The sequence below is a fragment of the Sardina pilchardus genome, chromosome 24 (assembly GCF_963854185.1).
Source record: "Sardina pilchardus chromosome 24, fSarPil1.1, whole genome shotgun sequence".
Classification (NCBI taxonomy): Eukaryota; Metazoa; Chordata; class Actinopteri; order Clupeiformes; family Clupeidae; genus Sardina; species Sardina pilchardus.
Genome location: NC_085017.1, coordinates 19,161,810 through 19,181,809, shown reverse-complemented (window position 1 = coordinate 19,181,809; position 20,000 = coordinate 19,161,810). Strand labels below are relative to the sequence as shown.

The window sequence follows — 20,000 nt, the reverse complement described above, 5'->3', positions numbered from 1 at the left end:
ATGAATACATCTTGTTAAAATGGAAACCATTTTGCATCTGGAACTGGAATGAGATTTTTCCCCCCTAGTTTTTGTGTGTGTGTGTGTGTGTGTGTGTGTGTGTGTGTGTGTGTGTGTGTGTGTGTGTGTGTGTGTGTGTGTGTGTGTGTGTGTGTGTGTGTGTGTGTGTGTGTGTGTGTGTGTGTGTGTGTGTGTGTGTGTGTGTGTGTGGGAGAGTAATGACAGACTGAGAGGTCACAGGTGGTGAGCTGGCAGGCCTGTGGGAACAAGGTGCTCTCTTTTGCTTTCTGTCTCTCTCCCTCATTCTTTCTCTCTCCCTCTCCCTCTCCTCTCTGCCTGTCTTTTTCTCTCGGTGGCATGATGAACTGCTTACATGATGGGATGCCCCCCGAGGGGTGGCTTTCATTAGCCAGACTTACACAGTCAGACTATTGACTTCTCCTTTCCTTTGCCTCTCTCTCTCTCTCTCTCTCTCTCTCTCTCTCTCTCTCTCTCTCTCTCTCACTCTTCATCTCTCTTTCCTTCCATCTCTTAAACATATGAACGTACACACACACACACACACACACACACACACTACACAAACAGATACACACCTCTCTCCCCTCACTTCATTTTTCTTTTCCTCTCGTCTGTCTCTCCTCATGGCACTCCCACTTTGTATCTATTCCTCAATACCTCTCTGTGCTCCCTCCTGCACCGCCCTCTCTTTTTCTCATTCTTTACCCTTGCTACCTCTCTCTCTCTCTCTCTCTCTTGTGTTCTCTCTCTCTCTCTCCCTCTGTCTCTCTCCGTCTGTCTCTCTCTTTCTCCCTCTGTCTCTCTCTCTCCCTGTCTCTCTCTCTCTCCCTCTGTCTCCCTCTCTCTCCCTCTGTCTCTCTCTTTCTCCCTCTGTCTCCCTCTCTCTCCCTCTGTCTCTCTCTTTCTCCCTCTGTCTCTCTCTCTCTCTCTCTCTCTCTCTCTCTCCCTCTGTCTCTCTCTCTCTCTCCCTCTGTCTCTCCCTCGCTCTCTCTCTGTCTCTCTCTCTCTGGTAAATAAACGCTCCAGTGTGTGTTGGTCTAGATGGAGTGATATGGAAACTATGCCTTATGCCTTTTACATCTGTAGCCATGGGAGAGAACACACAGGTTAATCATACACACACACACACACACACACACTCACATAGGCCCACAGGAATCAGATATCCATAGCATGCCATTCTTCTACCCGTATACACCGCATTTTTGAATGTCATCATGTGTGGCATTCAGTGTAAACAAGTCATCTTGGAGGCCATTAACCTCTGTACACGAGGTCTCAGTGGAGGCCAGACAGTGGTACCATGTGAGTTATTCCCTGTGAGACTGCTGGCTTAACACTGGGCTAAGAAGCTTGGCCTCCCAGGGCAGCGAGCTAGTAGGCTCCACACCCCAGGGACTTCTCACCATAGCCACCATTTTCAAACAAGCCCAGAGCCCACTTGCTGACTTGGAAGAGTGCAGCGTTCGAAAAACACTTGCCGGGCTTGATGGCGGCTGCAATTGCTTTCCGCTTTTTGTTGTTTTGTACTCTTTCCCTTCCCCCGTCGTTCCAGTAAGGCTGGAGAGCAGAGACCAAAAAGGTTTTTCTCTGTACTGACTGGAATGTGTTGCTCCAGTCCAGACACACTTAACCCCCCCCCCTCTCTCCTCCACCACCAGCACCATACCCCCCCCCCCCCCCCCCCCCCCCCATCATCAAGCTGGTGGTCTGAGGCAGGCTTCGGCATTTCACTCCTTAATGGCTGAGGTCGGGAGAAGAGGTGGGGAATGTTGATCCTGCATCAGCTGTTGGAGATGAGGGGGTTTGGGCCGGAGAGAAACCGGAGCTCTCTGAAGCTTTTTCCCTTTGCGCCCGCGGTAATTACTGGGTCTAGGATGCTCTCTCTCTCTCTCTCTCTCTCTCTCTCTCTCTCTCTCTCTCTCTCTCTCTCTCTCTCTCTCTCTCTCTCTTTCTCTCTCTCTTTCTCTCTCTCAGTCTATCTATCTCTCTCTGAACAAGCATATCCTACTCAGTCTGGCTAGGACAGAAATCCGCTGGCCTCGTAGTTGTTGTTTTAAGCGCTGCTGTGGGGGAGTTTGCCTTGTTGCGACTGGTTGGTGAACCTGCAGCGGCAACAGCAGGCACGTTAAGGACGGCGCTGAAAGAAAAACAACAAACAAAAAAAACCATACAAATAGGACGTGAAAGGGTGAGGAGTCTGTCCCTGGCATTTCTGTATGCAGGGAGAAACAGACTGCCTGGGAAACAGAGCTCCACTGGGGGGCGCAGGCGTACAGGAAGTATTACCCATGTGACGTTTAATCGGACAGCCTCCAAAACAAGGAATGACCATAGGGAATGACCCCAGTTGTTTCTGCGCAATGTTAGATGACACATACAAAAATAAAATTCAAGCGCTTTAAACAGTGCCTATTTAAATACATTGTGAACGCTACTTCTGTTTCACTTGCATTATAATTAAGCTTAACCCGTTGACAACAGTCATTCCACATGCCTATGTTGGGAATTTTGTTTTCTTACTTGTGTTACTGTGCTATTTTACTTCCCTGATCTGTAGGACTGTCTGACATGCACACGGGCTGCCGCACTGCCGTGCTTTTCAAACGTATGTGTTTATGAGTGGGGGTCGCCAGAGCTATGGGGGTCGTCCAGGCGCATTAGGTATTCGGTGGGTGATGTGTTCCTGCGCTGTCTGGTGTCTGGTTGGAGTGAGGGGGGTAATAGCCCAGCCCTGCTCCCATGTGTTTTAAATCATCAGAGTCTGTCTGGCGCTGAGTGGGTCAGTCTGGCGCTGTCTGTGCTGTACGGTTAATTTGTTGTTTCTTTCACGCCTGTTTTGCTTGTTGTACCCTAGTTTTGACTGAATTTATCAGGCTGTTATTTAGGTTGTGAGTTTTTATTATTACTATTATTTCTTTCTTTATTTATTTACTTATTTCCATATAACTGACATATTGATCAATCGTGCTCAGTGTCCCATTTCAGGAATAGGCCTACCGAACACTGATCGAAATTATATTTTAGATACTAGCCTGTAATTAAAATGTGGTCCCTATAGTGGCATGCATGTACCAACTGTATCTCGTTGTGTACCCCTTTTATCTTACCTTCTCAGCTGGACTTGGAAAAAAAAAACCTGACCCGGTTATTTATAGACAGTAGACAGTTTGGGTAGGAGGGGGTCCGCCACATCTGCTGAATATCCGCTAGACTGTGGGGTCAGCCCAAGGTTAGCCTCTTCAATACCGGCCTTGATTGGTCGTGGCTGGCACTAAATAAGTGTATGTAATTCTAACCGCCCACACTCCCACTGGCTAGACCAGCCCCTCTTTCACCGCCATTGTCACCACTCGTCTCCACTACGCTGCCTCCACCCCTCCCTCTCCGCTGCTTTTGCCCCACTCTTGCGAACCCCCCTGTCTGGCTGGAACTGCTCCCCCCTCTAGAGGCGAAGGAGGAGGGGTTGGGAGTAAGCCTGCCCACACCATGAGAACGTAACAGAGAGCCATTCTTTTGAATGAAAGCGAGAGGGACGTTGGAGGAAAAGAATCGGCAAAACGTCAAGATGCGGGGACCCTATTCACCATAGGTAACATTAGCTACATCGGAAGGCAGCGAGCATGGCGTGAGAAATGTGGAACCGGAGAGGCCGACTCTGACAGCGGGCTGCTGTATAAGTTGTCCTCCCTTTATGTAGGGCCGCTGCCGGCGGCTCTTCCCCGGCGTCCCATTACTCCCGAGCCCCATGCAAAACATAACGGTACCGGGCAGCTCCATCAACTCAAACTCCAATGTCATTTGCTCCTGCAACTGCACCGGATCCCAGCCACAGGGGATGGATATATGTAAGTAACTACGCAGTTTATTTCGCCGACAGCAAGCTATGTTTTTGGTGTGCATTAGTTCTTGTAAGCAATCGTATGAGATACAAGATAATTGGTTTAACCTGAAACCGCTAGCTACGTGTTCACTGGGTTCGATTGACGCTCCGTGTCATTACGGCAAAACGAACGCGCAGTTTTGGTGATGTGATTTTCACTCATAAAAACACGTTTTGTGCCGCGCATAGCCACATTTTTCACTGTGCTGGTCATACAATTATTTCGGTTGAATATCTGTCAGTTAGAATTTGCATCATAGCGTCATGGCGCATTAATATTCCGGGGTGCGTAACGGTCTATGAGGGGAGGAATATTGTTATGATTAGCCTTATAAATGGTGTACTTTACAGCGTCTGTGACTGTCAGATGATCAGTCGTGATATCAAGCGTAAACTTCTTTGTATGTTGCGTGGTGAAACCTTACACGGTGGTGTATGCATCAATTGAGAATTGCTGGTGTGGCTGTGGGGCTGCGCAGAGACGGTCGCTTAACTCCTGCAGTAGGCTACTGTCGTAGCTCTAGCACCAGCCTACAAAAATGTCCCGGTAGTTTGGTAGACGCAAGCTGCGATTGTGCGGGGACTTTTCATGGGCCTATTTTAATCAGGCTTCGCTTCGTTCGCCATTGAAGGCGTCTGCGGGAGTGAAAAAAAAATCCCACGACAACAGCACAGTCTGAAAATTCACTCAGACGGCTCGCCAGTCACCCTTCCCCCACTTCGCTAAGACCGTCTTGCTCAAGCACTGAGACAGGGCTCTGAGTTGTCTGAATCACGGCGAGGACAAAGGCCCATCATAATGAGTCTCTGGGAAGTAAGGGGACTCACAAAGGCGCAGAGGATGTCTACAGCCTACAGCTGTGACAAATGGCCAGAGATATTCTCGTAATTTAAATGAGGTCCATAAAAAAAACACAGACAGACTTTGGACTAAAACGCTGGTTTGAGTTAAAACAGGAGACTTCGTTACTTATTTGTGGCAGGCAAATGCACAAATGGTCACTTAGTTAGATGGCTCAGATGATGATGATGCCTTACTTTTATTTAGGGAAGTGAGTTAAAGGTGATGACATTACTAATGACAGTTTTAAAAGTGCAATGCTTTGCACTGTAGACTCAGCAGCACTGGGCTGCAGACCATGCTCTCAAGCGCTAATCCCAATTTTTATTGACTGTCTGAATATGTTGGCACTCTGTGGGTGCAGTCAGACTCCTCTGTCCCATCCAGCGGAGCATTTGAAAAGTATTTATGTCTGCAGCGTTTTTTCTTAATATCTGTAAGTGGGGGAGGGAGTGAAAAATGCATTAAATTGCAGTAATCACATAGACTGGTGGTACTCTGCAAATGACACTATGGTTATATTTGTGCAGTATACAGACAGTTTGTAGACTAGCACGTAATAGACACTGCAGTCTGTGGTCTTATATTCTAGGATGCATTTAGAATTTGTGCATACACTGAAAGGTGTCTGCCTGTGGGAGTATTTAACTGAGATAATGTCACCTTGTTGTGCGTCTTGTGCTGTAACGAAGCGCGCGCAGGGTTCGGTGGTGGCTTGGCTCGGGATGTCTGCTGCAGTGCTGGCTGCTTACTGGGCCAAGGGCCTGGCAATGGGGGGGAAACGTGGGAGTGAATGACACAGCAAAATATTTTTTTTTTTGCCTCACACACACAGCCTACACACACACACACACACACACACACACACACACCACACACCACCCACTCAAATATACTGGTTTTACACATGCCCACTGTAGCACCTTGTTTCACACAGAGGGGCCCCAGGTACACAGGTACCCAGTCTGTCTGAGTCCTCTCATCTTAAAAAAAAAAAAAAAAAAAAAAAAGATGGTGCAAACTCGGGTTGCAGACTGTCTGGGGTCAGGTCTGGGGATATTCAAACAGCCACACCACACACGCAGCCACGTTGGTTTATCCCTTGTGGTGATGCCGTGCCACAGTCTAGCTCCTGACATGTTTTGGTCACGGAATTTCAGGCTGTTTTGTTGCTCCCGGTGACAACGACCCCCTGCCACAATATATGCATGTGAGGTGCAGCAAGCCAAGGGTTTTATCTAATCTGACAAAGGCCGTCTGACACACACACACACACACACACACACACAGCTATTTAAAGTGAAAACTGGAACATGCTATTTATAGAGTGCTTCGTGTGTTTGTGTGCGTGTTTGTGCCGAATGGACCGTCGCCACACAGGAGATGCTGCACCCTGCTTGTTATTCTATGGCAGCAGAAATGTGCTGTCATGGTGTCTTTCTTCAGACTGGCTTTTTATTTTTCTATCTCCTCTCCCTGTGTGTCTCTGTCTCTTCCTCCTCCTCCTCCTCCTCCTCTCCCTCCTTGCAGACAAAGACACACACACACACACACACACACACACACACACACACACAGTGGTTAGTGTAATCCATTTCCAGTGGGGCCGCTGCCAAATTCAGCAGAATAAGGAAACAGGATATTGGGCTGCATTTTGGCCGGGCCATGGGCTGCAGCTTGTTTGTAACGAATATACGCACGCGGACAAAAACACCAGCCTCGTCAATATCTGATCTCAGCATCAATTTGGCACCTTTTTGATTTTCCACTGGCTGCCTTGGCTAGGGCCCGGGCGCCGGGGTGAGGCTTATGAAAGGACGCGAGGAGTCTCACGTCTGGCTCACTTGTGAAGGAAGGTCTCCTCCTATGTATTTTTTCCGAGTACAGTGCATAAAAAAAAACCTGAAAAAGTTCAAGGGCTAAGAGTCACCCCATAGTAAACCTAGAAATCAATAGGGCTCTGCAGAAGATGTTTGTGCTCAGCCTCATGAAATGTGCCATGTGGATTGGCACTCTGGGTAACTACAGGCCAGAACTGGCTGCAGACATATGATTTAGCATTAGCTGTTGATTTAGCCCGAAAAGCTTGGAGCTAGCACACGAAAGGCAAGCGATTTAGTCACAAAATGTTAGCAAACCCTAGTAGTTCCCGGCATGCTACTCTAGGTGGGTGTCTGTGTGTTTAGCCATTGACAGCTCCATGCATGAAATGCGTGTTGTCCCATTACGCATAGCTGAGAAATGTAAAGCAATAATGTACGAGTTCGGTCATGGACAGATATTGGGGAAAACGTGCAATTGGCATCCACATAAATCTGCAGTCCCAGCCTGTATCGCCCAGGCAACAATAATGAACTGGACCTGGTTTGTCTTTGTAGAGACCTTAATTGATGTTTACACTAAGTCATCAAGCCCCCAGTCCCCGGCCACTGGAACTTCTCGCTTTTCATATTTTTTGAGGGGAAATTTGCCAAATTTTAATGCAATTCTCTGACCCCTTTCAAGTATGTCGATAAACAGTGGTGGCTAATTGGTCTGCCTCTCTCTGTTTCGCTCGCTCAGAGTGCCAGAGGAACATTGAGTGAGCTTTGTTTGTTTAGATGTTCAGACTGGCGATTGCCTTATTAGGAACATGTCAGTCAAACAGGCCCTCCAGGCAGTGGGGTAGTGTTTTAGCCAATGTGGTGTGCTGTGCACATCACTTGTTTACGTTCGGATTCGATCATGTATATCTTTGTGTTTGTGTGGCTGGTAGCGGTGTTTGTGTATCTAGTTGTTTTTGTTTTTTTTCTCTCCTTGCTTTCTGTTCATCCTTGAGGCTTTCCTTAAGGTCAACCCCCATCCCCCTGGTGCTCCTGCAGCCTGGTGGAAGGGTGTAATCAAAGCGCCGGTTTATAGGCCCAGGTTCAGTCGTAATGCGGCCTCCGTCCAATAACCTAATGCACCTAACGCAGGGGACCCTGAGACCCCCAAGTGCGATGAGGTCACACCAAAGGTCAGCTGTCAACCCTCCTCCTAATCTCTCTGTTTGACCAGCTCTGATGTGTGTGTGTGTGTGTGTGTGTGTGTGTGTGTGTGGGAGGGAGGGGTGGTGTAAGATTGGATGAATGTCATGAAGCCCCCCCCACCCCCTTGCTTTATGTCAGAGTAGGGAACCGGAACCAAGTAGATGGGAGGAGGGGTGGAGATGGAGATGAGGGAGAGTGCTAGCTGTCTAGATTCAGTCCTGTTTTTATGATTCATGCTAAAAGGCTTCATGAGCGAAGGGGGGTTGGGGTTGGGGTCAGGGCTGAGTGGGGGGTGGGTGGGTTAGTGTTGTTTTGGGGCTCCATCGAGTCCCCATAAAACCACATACAAGACTATTCCTTCAGCTGGGTTGGTTAGAGAATGAAAATAGAATAGCCACAGTTGACATTGCCACTCCACACAATCCTTGGTTCTATCTCAAACCAAGTAGATGCAGTGACCAAGCCAAGGGGAACTACGATGACTCATTTTGTTTGAGACGTTGAAAGACTTGACGAGACATAAATAAGATGCTTCATTCACCGACTGCATTTCTGAAAGCTATCCGTAGCAATAAGCGTAATCGGATACCCCAGCCAAACAGGAAGCCATAAACACAGCAATATTGTGCTTCTTTCTATGCTATGGATGCTATTTCTATTGCTAGAACTCTAACCAACCATTCCAACCCCCCTCCCTTGTTTCGGATGAGGCTCCAGCACTGAATGCTAATGTTTCTCTGCAGTCAGTTGCGGTCCTGGTGCTTACTGCAGACTGCCGGGTTGCTGGGGTGGTTGTTGGCCCTCACTTCTCGATAATGAAGAGCGAGAGTGAGTGTGTGTGTGTGTGTGTGTGTGTGTGTGTGTGTGTGTGTGTGTGTGTGTGTGTGTGTGTGTGTGTGTGTGTGTGTGTGTGTGTGTGTGTGTGTGTGTGTGTGTGTGTGTGTGTGTGTGTGTGTGTGTGTGTGTGTGTGTGTGTGTGTGTGTGTGTGTGTGTGTCTCTGTGTGTGTGAGAGAGAGAGTGTGTGTGTGTGAGAGAAAGAGAGGGGGTGTGTATGTTGTTATCCCCTTTATGGGGGTGCAGCAGTGCTCTGGGGGTCACCCCGGGTGATTGTGTTGTGCACTCTGCTCCCCCGTTTCGCAGTGGCAACTGAGGCCCAGGGTGCCGCAAGTCACCCAGCCTTGACATTGGCCATGGTCTCCTCCCCTGCCCCCCCACGCCATCATCCACCACCAACCCCACAATTTATTTCTCTCTCCTTTGTGTCTGTTCCCATGATCCCCAGTATCTCCACCCCCACCTTCCCCTTCCCAGGGGAGCGCAGTGGGGCCCTTGGGAGCCTGCCATGGTGCAGATTTGTGGCCTTCCTGGCTTTTTACGGGGTGGGGGTGTTTGTGGCCTGAGGTGCCCCGGTGGAGGAGGTGTCAGTGCATTTGGTGACTGTGGCTGTGTCTGTGTTTGGGATGGGGGGGTGGGGGGGTAGGGTTAGGGTGGGTGGTTAAGAGCAAGCGTGTTTGCATATATTCAGATTGTCTAGTCTGGTGTCTCTTTTTCATGATAAATACAAGTTTGGATCCTGGGTCCTTGGTCTATTGTGTGTTTGGAGTGGCAGGCTTGTGCCTGATGTCACTGTGGCTTAAGGAAGCCATCAGTTTCTACAGAACTGCCCAGACCGCACAGAGACAGTGCTCTGGTACATCACTGTGCCAATGGAAAATCATCCCTAGTACGGTACTTCAGAGGCCTTGCTTATTTGTTGACATAGTATCGCTAAGGCACCGCTAATGCCACTCAGAATCCTGTTATTTTCATGCGCAGTGTCTTAAATAAAATTTCCTTGCCTGAAGCTGGAATGAAAACCATCGGTCACAACAAGCCGTGGCCTTTGCTGGTTTCACGGGCTTTTTTTAGTGGGAGGAATTGTTACTCCGTGCTTGATAGCACTTGCTTATAGATTCTTATGGATTTTATCTCCCCTTTGCATTCCTCTGTTCCAGCCACTTGTCCTCTTCAATAAGTGCCGCAATGTGAAAAGTCCAAAGGCTCTGCTTTCAGACATAACAAGCTGAATGTTTTTCGATATTGTGATACCACAGTCTCTGCGGCGACTGCTCCTTTGACAACAAGATAGAGATTGAGTCTATCTTTTTCATCTGGTTTCGCCTCAGTAGTTAGAAATGAAGGTGGGTTACCAGGGAGGGAGCGAGGAAAGTTAGGCTGCTGATTTATTTCATTTTTCCTGGGAAACCCGCATACTACAGGCTTAGTCTCGGCACTGCAAAATTGTGTGACGGTCTTGTGAGAGAGAGAGAGAGAGAGCCTGGCGTCCCGGCTGTAGACACAACAAAGCTCTGATGTTATCAATGCGTCTCACCCTACACGTACGCAGACACGCACATACTCGCATTGTCTGTGCATGTGTGTATGTCTCTGTCGCTAACCCATACAAGAACATACACATACAAACACACATAGACACACTCATCATGCATGCATGGGCCATCATGGCCATTGGCCTAGACATCAGCTGCACACTCACCCTACCCCCACCTCACCCCATGGCTCCTATCTTGGGGAGGTCAGGGGGCATGGAATTGTTCTAGCACCCCTCTTTGTCATTGTCCTTGTTTTGTGCAGACCGTTGTTTTTACGTGAAAACCTATGTACTCTGTATTACCAGATTAAATAAAGGAAACTCAAAGAGGCATTGTATGATTTCATTACTCAGGCAGTTTGTAAAATAGATATGGCTAGTTTCATGGTGGTATAATTTTGTGCTGTATCACTCCACTGAAATTATACTGTTAATTTTATTCTAGCCATCATTCATAATTATTTGATCTGGGAATACTATTAAACTAGCAGTTACCCAAATTGACTCATATTTTCTAGCATCTATTGCTTTTTAAAATAAGATTTTCTGCGGTGCATGTGTTGGTTATTAAAGTGTATGTGGCCATCAGGACTATACATTTTGATTTGGGACTACCATTGAAGCAATTTGGAGTAATGGGATCCATGGTGCAATGGTGGACGTGGTATGGCTTAAATATTCTGGGTATTGATTTCCCCACTGTTCCCATGGGGGCTAAGCGTAGTGGGGGAGGTTGCGGCTGGCCGTGACCCTCATTTGGAAAGCCGTCAGGGATCTGATTGTGTCCCGTCATCCACACACCGTCTGGCCGGCTCCCCTTTCTCCAGCTGCCCCCAGTCGGTCGCAGAGGATGGCTGCTCTATTGTGTTGGGTGATCAGGCCAGCCATGTCTGGCCCTCAGAAAACCAGACCACATCACCCACCCAGCCACCCCCTGTCCCCCGTCCCCTGACCCCCCCACCCCTCTTTCATTCCTCCCTCTCTATTCCGCAGCCCGCAGTGTCTGTGAACTGGCCGGCCCAGACTGCAGGCCTGCCTGGCGAGGAGCTGAGACAAAGTGAAAAATGACCCTCTCTGTGTCCCTGCTATTGTACCGCCTTCCTGTATTTGTTATTCTTGTTTTGGCTGCCCCCAAGCTTTAACCTCTAATGGTATTGGGAAAAACAAAGCACAATGATGAAGTAAGGTAGGCTAGTGTACGCTGCTGCGCTCCTCCACAAGACCACAAGATTTGTCGGTTTCCCGTAAAAAAAGAGCCGGCCATTGCTCCGAGACGAGAGACGTGACAGGGTCGTTTTTGAGGAAAAACTGCAGTGTGCGGGCAGATTCGTAACTTCTGCCAGTTGGAAGTTATTACTTCAGCAGAACAGAGGGCGCTGAGCATCATTCACTTGACAGTAGACCTGTCTTTGTGCCCGTAGTCCTGGCCTCTGCCAGATCAAATCAGGAATAATGAACACGGCTAAAAACAGTAAACTCGGAAAAAGTCTGTATCAAAAAGTTTTTAGAAAATTTGTCTGCAGTGTTTGCCATTGGACCCTTGAAAGACTATACAGCCCAAAAGCTAGACGGCCAGGCAATGGCACAATTAAGCTCCGCATTCATCTCCTTCAGTAGGCTGCACACCTGCCAAAGGCCCACAAAGCATTAGGACATTTGTTGAGCCCAACCAAGCATACTGTAAATCTCACTGGTGACAACATAGGAGTTGGATAAGAGGCCTAAGACTGTCTGAAACTGCAGATCGGCTATTGAGTCAATGTCCATCCAAAGTGACTTTCAAGTTTTCATGTTTAAGGAGCTTTCTTGTTTTAAGGAGCTTTCCTTGTCATTTTACAAAAGATTTAACCTTTTTTTTTTTTCCTAAACTTGGAACGTGAACAATCTGCTTGTGAAGTAAAAGGACCCTTACTCACTTCCTGGATTCATGTTTGTCTGGGAGCGGCCCTGACTCAACAACAGTCAGAAAACCACTATTGTGTCTTGTGCTTAGCTACATGTTGAGAAACACTCAGTGGCCTTTGAATGTTTGCGGTCAGGCCCTGTGGATGCCTTTGGGTTTTGGCGACTGAACTTGTCTGGCTGAAGACGAAGCACGTGTTGTTTTTAGATGTGGCCCCCAATCTTTGTCTATTTAAGACCTGAAAATTGCTGGTTTGTGGTGCAATGTCTGGTCGGCGCTCTCGTTGTTTGGACGAGTCCGTTTTTTTTTTTTCACATGCCGTTTGATAGTTCTGCATGTTTGGGCGCCGATTATTTGAAGTGCTATTGTACAGTAGACTCTACAGTGGCCCGGTGACACACATATGTTTTGAGAGCTGTTTACACACTCTGTCGCTCATATCTCTTATCGTTCTCTGAGTCACTGGTGACTTAATCGTTCAGTCAACACACACCAGATAGGCGAAACGTGAACTCATGCTAAAATAGAACAAAGAGGAACATGGAAGGAGAGGGGAGTGGGAGCAGTGGAAAAGTTATTTTGTTGAAATGTCTTTCATCTCTCTTTGCCAACTATGAATGACTCATGTTGCTCATGACGGTGACTGTTGATCGTGACGCTGAGAGTTGACCAGTCGGTGAACTCCAACGGAGCCCGGCCACCCTGAATTTACGAGTCGTTCGGAGAGTCTCGGCGGGACGGTTTGGTTACACGTGCATTTAGGGCATCCTCTGGAGATCTCCGATGGCGCGCTTAAATTGGACCGCTCGTATCGTATTGTATCGCAACGCAACTTCTTTACGCTCGAGTAATGCCCGCCACAAATGGACCGATCACTTTCTCTGGCGATTCATGCTACCTTTTGGGACGGCTGTGTGTAGGTGCGCTGTCGCATGATGTGTGTGTGTGTGTGTACGTGCGGCGTTCCTCGTTTTTCACAACAGGGGGTCCCACGCGACAGTTGTCGGGGGCTTCCCTGCGGATAGAGACCACCAGGGAAGGATGCTACAGTGGCAGAATAACATTAACTTTAAGATGAAAGAGCTCACTTCCACTCTGGCTGCACGATGAAGTGTTTGAACGTGTGTGTGTGTGTGTGTGTGTGTGTGTTTGTCTGTGTGTGTCTGTGTGTGTGTGTGTGTGTGTGTGTGTGTGTGTGTGTGTGTGTGTGTGTGTGTGTGTGTGAAGGAGCGAGAGAGAGAGAGGGAGAGATAGAAAGCAGACACACGGGTCACTCTTTCCCCGATTGCGGTACATAGCCGGCAGAGGATATCAGGCGCAGCATGGGGCAGCGGTTTTGACTGGCGGCTCCGCAGCAACAGCAGCAGTAGCAGTCTAGAGCAGCCGCAGTAAGCGCGCACTAGAGAGAGAGAGAGAGAGAGAGATAGGGAGAGAGAGAGAGAGAGAGGGAGAGAGAGAGAGAGAGAGAGAGAGGGAGAGAGAGAGAGGGAGAGAGAGAGGGAGAGAGAGAGGGAGAGAGAGAGGGAGAGAGAGAGGGAGAGAGAGAGAGAGAGAGAGAGAGAGAGAGAGATGCTTCCCCTGTCTGCCTCTCAGACTTACAGAGAGAACATGATGTACCAAAAACCACTGTAGCTTTTTTTTCTCCCCTTTAGTTTTTTGTAGTTTAAAAAAAAAAAGAATAAAAAAAAAAATACAGCGTTGGATTCTGTTTCATTGGGTTATGAGTCAGTCAGCCAGGGGGAGAGTGTGTGGAGGCTGGGGTGGGTGGATGGGTGGGTGAGTGGGTGAGTTTGATGCTTGGTGTGTAGAGGGGTGGTGGGCAGAGGAGGAGGAAGAAAGGGGGATGGGGGTAGTAGTAGTCATGGCAAGGTGGTTGGGGTAGGGTGAGCTGGCAGCAAAGGGGAGGAGAGAGAGAGAGAGAGAGAGAGAGACGGGGGTTCTGCAGCAGGTGGTGTCTGGGCTCCTGCAGGCTTATCCTGCTCAGTCTTACCGGGAGGTTAAATAATTAAAGAAAAGTGGGTGTTATGGCATGGTGGAAGTCTAGACGTGTCTGGTGCCCGTATGGGGCAGTTCTTTTAATGCGAGCGCTTTATCTGCGATTAGAGACCAGTTGGGGGCGATGGGGGGGTCGGGGTTGGGGTTGGGGTTGGTGGTGTGTTAGTGGGGACCTGCTTGCTTAGGTGACATCGGTGCGATGCTGGATGAATCGCTCGGTGGCAGACATAATTAAATGCTCCCCGAGCCACCTCTGGGCTTGCGTTCCAGAGCTTCTCTGGTTGCATGGACGGCCAAAATACCCGGCACACACTGACGCATGCGAAGCGGCGCTGGTATCCGAGGCCTCTTCGCTGGTAGCCAGAGCTCCGGGGTTATGTTTGGGCAAAGTGAGTGGAAGCGTTTATTTTAAGTGGGTGTCTGGTCACTCTTTCATCATGTCGGTTCCCTGTAGCAATCTCCTGATGGCAGTTCAGGCTGTTGGGAACTCCAGCTACCCTCTCTCTCTCTCTCTCTCTCTCTCTCTCTCTCTCTCTCTCTCTCTCTCTCTCTCTCCGTCTCTCTTTCACCTCCCTTCCTTCCTCCCTCCATCACTCCACTCCTCTGTTTCTCTCTCGCTCACACCCCCATTCTTTCTCGACACATTTGTTCTCACTCACACCCATAGCATGCAAATGGAAAACTGTCTGACACATGGGAGGACGTCACAAGCAGGCGCCCTTCACAGAAAAAAAAAAAAAAAGCAGAATGAAAAACTGAAGGGGAGGAAGGGAAAGCACAGTCCCACACCATCCATCCCTCCCTCCCTCCCTCTCTTCCTCCCACCCTCCATCCATCCATCCTTCCTCTCTCAAACTCCTCCGGTTTCCCCCCTCCACTACTAAGTGACTCATACCAAGTTGCAGGGGAGTAGAATGTTCCAGAACGGGAAGCGTTGCCTTTTTGCCGTTTTTGTCGGCGAGGAGAGGTGGGTCCCTCTCCCTTAGTCTGGCACGGCTTCTTTGGGCGCAAAAAACCTAGCCGATGTCTCATTCGTTTGTTCACTCGCTCGCTCGCTACGTTGCGCGTACGTGGGCGTCTCGATTGTGCCCGTTCTCTTTGTGCCGATGCCCACCACAGGCTACTCTTGATAATGCCAGGGGAGACGGAAGAGGGGGGAGGAAGATGAGGCACCTCTTCTCTCTCAAAAGGTATCCCACAATGCCTCTCTTCCTTTTCGCCGTCCGGTGTCAGTCTCCGTGCCAGTGGCTAATGGGATTATGTCTTGTCTATGCGTCTGTCGTCTCTTCGTGCTGAATTGTGCCACCACTGTCGCTGTAGACAGAAAGCATTAACTGTCTTCCCTGTGTGTTCCTTTTCAAATCTATCAGCCAGAATGCACAGCCCACAGAGATGCGTTCGTATTGGGCGGTATAGCTTTTTTTTTTCCTCCTTCTTCTTCTTCTTCTTCTCGTGTGTAGGTGGTATTGTTTTGCGTTTTCTGAACGTACGGGGGTGGTAGCTACTGCAATTTTAGGTCAGAATCTGCAATATATTCCTTCCAATGTATCCCACTAAAATTCTGTGACCTGCTTTTACACTACGCGTCCCCCGTTGTAGCCCACTCCATAATCAGTGCATCTTTTTAGGAGTTATGTAAACTTGGCACACAAAAGTGAAAAGGCACTCCTCTTTTAAATTCCTGCAGTTCGTCCTAAAACCAGGGCATCCAGTTCAGGCAAACATGCAGCTAGTTATCAATGATCATCAACTTATGGCAATTTTGAATCTAATGTAGACAATATTTGTTATCAATCCTAGGACTAATGCAAGGAAAGCTATCACTTGAAAAGGACATGCCCTCCTACAGATCTTTAAACTTGTAGCCTACCAGCTGACCAGTGAAAGCAGTAGGTACTGTACATACATTAATGAAGTACATTTGAAGACACTGTTCAATAACTGCTGAATATTTCAGGTTACCGATGAAATATTGATTGATGCAATGATGCCAGACGGTTAGCCAATTAGATCCAGGTAAATATTTCACTAGACAGATTACGGGAGATGAAGCTCACCTAGCTTTGGCTAAAGCCTGTCTGGTTATGTCATGTACTGTACGCTAGTTGTGTCATCTTAACTGCTTAATGATGAAATATCCGGGTGTGTTCTCTCTTCTTTTTGCGCCAAGTCTATACCCTCACAAAGTCCCTGCCAATGCAGTGTTTTTTTTTTCTTCTTTTGCACTGGTGTGTAAAGCAAGCGTGTCAAAACATGGGTGTGAATCACGAAGATAGAAGATCAAATCAATATTTGGCTTTATGGCCTTGGAGTACATTTTAGTCTCTCCTCTGTGGAGCTGTCAGCACTGCATGCAGCAGTTTGCTTTAGGCATCCATCCCACAGACCTGTCTATGGAGTCCTTCCTGTCTTCTGAGTCCTGTGATGTGTGTGTGTGTGTGTGTGTGTGTGTGTGTGTGTGTGTGTGTGTGTGTGTGCGTGTGCGTGTGCGTGTGCGTGTGTGTGTGTGTGTGTGTGTGTGTGTGTGTGTGTATGTGAGAGACAGTGTGAGTGTGAGCAAAAGAGAGTGTACTGATGTATGGTGGTTGGTGTATGTGTGTGTGTGTGTGTGTGTGTGTGTGTGTGTGTGTGTGAGAGAGAGACAGAGTCAGTGTGAGCGAAAGAGAGTGTACTGATGTATGGCGGTTGATGTGTCCGCACCACGCTCGTGCCAGCCCACCCACCCGTCTCTGCCAAGCCGTGCCGATGCAGTTGTCATGGAGACCGAGTCAGCCCCGCAGCAGGGTCACTGGACTTGAGGGTTGAGGGTCGGATTGGTTCCGGAAAACCCCACAGCCACGGAAACGAGAAAAATACAAAATCTAATAACATCTGTGTAGCATTATAAATACCATGTGAGCTTATGAGTGCCAGTACGCTGATGCTAACTGATAGCATCCCATATCAGCACATCAAGTTTGTCGCTATAGGAGTTAGCATATTGAAATGGCTAAAATATGTGCAAGTCTTCTAATTCTAATTGTAATAGTGTTAGAGACTAAACTGTGTTGCGCGTGTGTGTGTCTTGTGATGTTGTATTTCGGGGGAAGTGTTGGAAAGAAGATAGGGAACGTGGTCCTTGTACGTAGCTGCCATGTGACAGACTGTTCAGAGGAAGTGTTTTCAGGCAAGCCGCACGCAGATGGCATGGAAGACTCAGCCGTCTCCATTCTGCTGCCTGTTTTCTGCTATTCTTTTCTGTCTCACTCACTCTTTCTCCTTCTGTCTCCCTCACTCTTTCTCTCTCTCTCTCTCTCTCTCTCTGCCTTTCTTCCCCCCCTTGGATCGTGAGAGCACAGCTGTTTTCCTTCTGTTATGAAACTGCAGAGAGAGAGGGAGGAAGAGTGCAAGAAGGAGAGAGAGAGAGAGAGAGAGAGAGAGAGAGAGAGAAACAGGAAATGGCTTCATGAAATATAGATCTGGAGCCCAGGCTCGGTCGTCTCCTTGCCTCATGCTCGCAATGAAACAAAAGAGAGTGGGAAAACGCGAGGAAAAGGAAGGCGGGGGGGCTGGCGGCGGGCGGCAAGTTTAGTTTTTTTTTTTTTTAAAGAAGGTTCCATATTGTCTGCTCTGCATTTTCTTCAAGCCACAAGCCACAAGCTCTAACTGTCACCACCACACTCTCCAACTGTCTCTTTCCAACTCTCACCCGACCAACCTGGGCCCTTATTTACCCGGTGCGCAGCCCTGAATTAGAGGGTGAAAGTTGTCCATGAACTCGTGGCCCCTGCTCCCTGTTTGGGTCCAAACAGGGGTGGGGTGAGGGGTGGCGGGGGTGCCAGTTAGGGCTTTATTGTGACAGGTGTCACTGTGCCTGTTGATGGTTAACAATGCAATGGCCGCCGTACGCAACTGTAAGAGGATTGGCCTGTCTGATCGCTCACTCAGGCAGCATGAGCCAGAATTAGCCTTGCCGCTACACACACACACCACACACACACACACACTCACACACACACACACACACACACACACACACACACACACACACACACACACTAACTGACACACACTCGCACCACCCCTGAGAATCCAGCCCAGCCTAGACCCGTTTTCATTTGTGTAAGAGTTGGGAGAGGCATTAAGGTTACCTCAGCGGTCTGTTTGTTACGCTTTCATTTTTTTTGTCTGTGTGTGTGAACAGACATGTGTGTCTGTGTGTGTGTGTGTTTGTTTTGTCTAGTTGGGGTTGCAACACAAAAGAGGGCTTTCTTTGGTGTGTCTGCCCCTAGCCTGTATTATTACTATTTCTGCCATTACTGTTTTGAGAGGCTAGTCAAAACACAATAAGCTGGAGGTGGGGTGGGGTGGGATGGGAGGAGATGGGTTAGCTAGTTCCCGTCACAGACGCTGATATTATCATTTAGCAACAAGGGCGGCTAGTAGAGGCAAGCGGAGGATAGTTTAGGGAAAGTAACATGTCTTTGTGTGTGTGTGTGTGTGTGTTTTCTATTGGGTAATGGTGATAATACCACATTATCCGTCTGAGACGAGAGATTTTTCTTCTGACATTTTTCTTTCTTTGTTTCGTTCTTATTCTCCCTCTCCTGAGTACAAGCCGTTCAGAAGGAGTGGACTGAAATGAAGTGGAAGTTGTTCCTACTGCTCAGTCTCTTCAGTCTGTTTCTCAGTCTCTCTCTCTCCCTCTCTCTCTCTCTCTCTCTCAGTCTGTCTCTCTCTTTCCTCTCTTTCTTCCACTGTGTGTCTCTCTGCTGGTTGGCCTACTCTGGGTCAGGACATGCTGTAACAGTTTAGTGGTAGAGAGAGAGAGAGCGCAGGGGAGGGAGGGAGGAGTCTAGTGTTCCCCCTCTCGCTGGACTCTGGGATTAGTCCATTGTGGTCTCCATGGTTGAGGTGTGTCAGCCACCACATGTTCTCCATCTCTCCCTCCCTCTCTCTCTCTCTCTCTCTCTCTCTCTCTCTCTCTCTCTCTCTCTCTCTCTCTCTCTCTCCTTTTTTTCTCTCGCGCTTTTCGTCTGCTCGTTTCTGCCCTCCATTTTTTTTTTTCATTCTTCCTCCCTCCCTCCCTCCCTCCGTCCGTCTCTCTGCAGCAGCCGCATGGCACTTGGATTGGCTCCAAGGCCTAATCTGGTTAAGGGCTGCAGATTGGGCCGGCATTATCTCTCAGCGCTGGGTTAACTCCTGGGATGGGTCTGCTCTCTGGTCCTCCCCTCCAACCTCGCAACAGATGGGGCCTTGTCTCGCAAGCCCTCGCGCCAAGGGAGCCCGTGGCAGCTCGCCCAGTGCCCACCCCGGACTCTCCCAGCCCCGGCGCTAGTGCCCGCTTACCTAACTCTGCCACACACAAGCCGGCCCCCTCGCAGCCTGGCTATGGGCACACAGCTAAAGAGGGAGGGAGTGAGGGAGGGAGGGAGGGAGAGGAAGAGAAAGAGAGCGGGCAGCCATTACGGAAAAGATCCAGTCCAGGGAGCAGAGGCAGGCTTGGTTGTCCACTAAGCACTTCACTTTGACTAAGAGCTGCCATTCCCCGCAGCAATTTGTAAAAAATCTAATATTGCGAATAGTACGATATTCCGTATGTTATGAAAGTGGTTTGTAAATGGATTTGTAAATGATTAGGAATGGTCATATCACTATATGTAAAAGCTATTAGCCTAGAATGCATAATGTGGCCTCATAATAACCTCGCATAATTCACAAAAACGGTCTGTAAAGACGTTGAAAAAGGTGCTCTAACTCCTAGCCTACTCTTTCCTGTCTGGGATACGGAGGGAATTCAAGTCTCTTGGTCTGGTTTTGATCCTGCAGCACCGTTGTGGGAGGGGGAAGCCTTCAGAGAGGCCACACTGCTGCACTCCACCATTAAATGAGGGAATATGGGGCGGCTCTGACGTGCCCAGTATTTCTGGCTTCCACAGTCATAGCCAGTCAAATGTATGATGTGTGTCTGGCTGGTAGACATTTTACAGTTTTTTTC

At 48.6% G+C, this 20,000-nt stretch overlaps 1 protein-coding gene across 2 annotated transcripts in view; it reads left to right on the top strand.

The window, feature by feature from the left end:
* ldlrad4a (low density lipoprotein receptor class A domain containing 4a) overlaps positions 1–20,000 on the top strand; it is a 68,899-nt gene that overhangs the window by 38,876 nt on the left and 10,023 nt on the right. Inside the window, exon 1 of one of the 2 annotated variants that reach the window (XM_062528728.1) lies at positions 3,561–3,869. The exons of the other annotated variant lie outside the window; for it this stretch is intronic. Coding sequence (XP_062384712.1) covers positions 3,770–3,869 — 100 coding nt within the window. The 5' untranslated portion in view covers positions 3,561–3,769. Of the gene's footprint in view, positions 1–3,560; positions 3,870–20,000 lie in introns of those variants that run through there. 2 annotated transcript variants of the gene reach the window in all.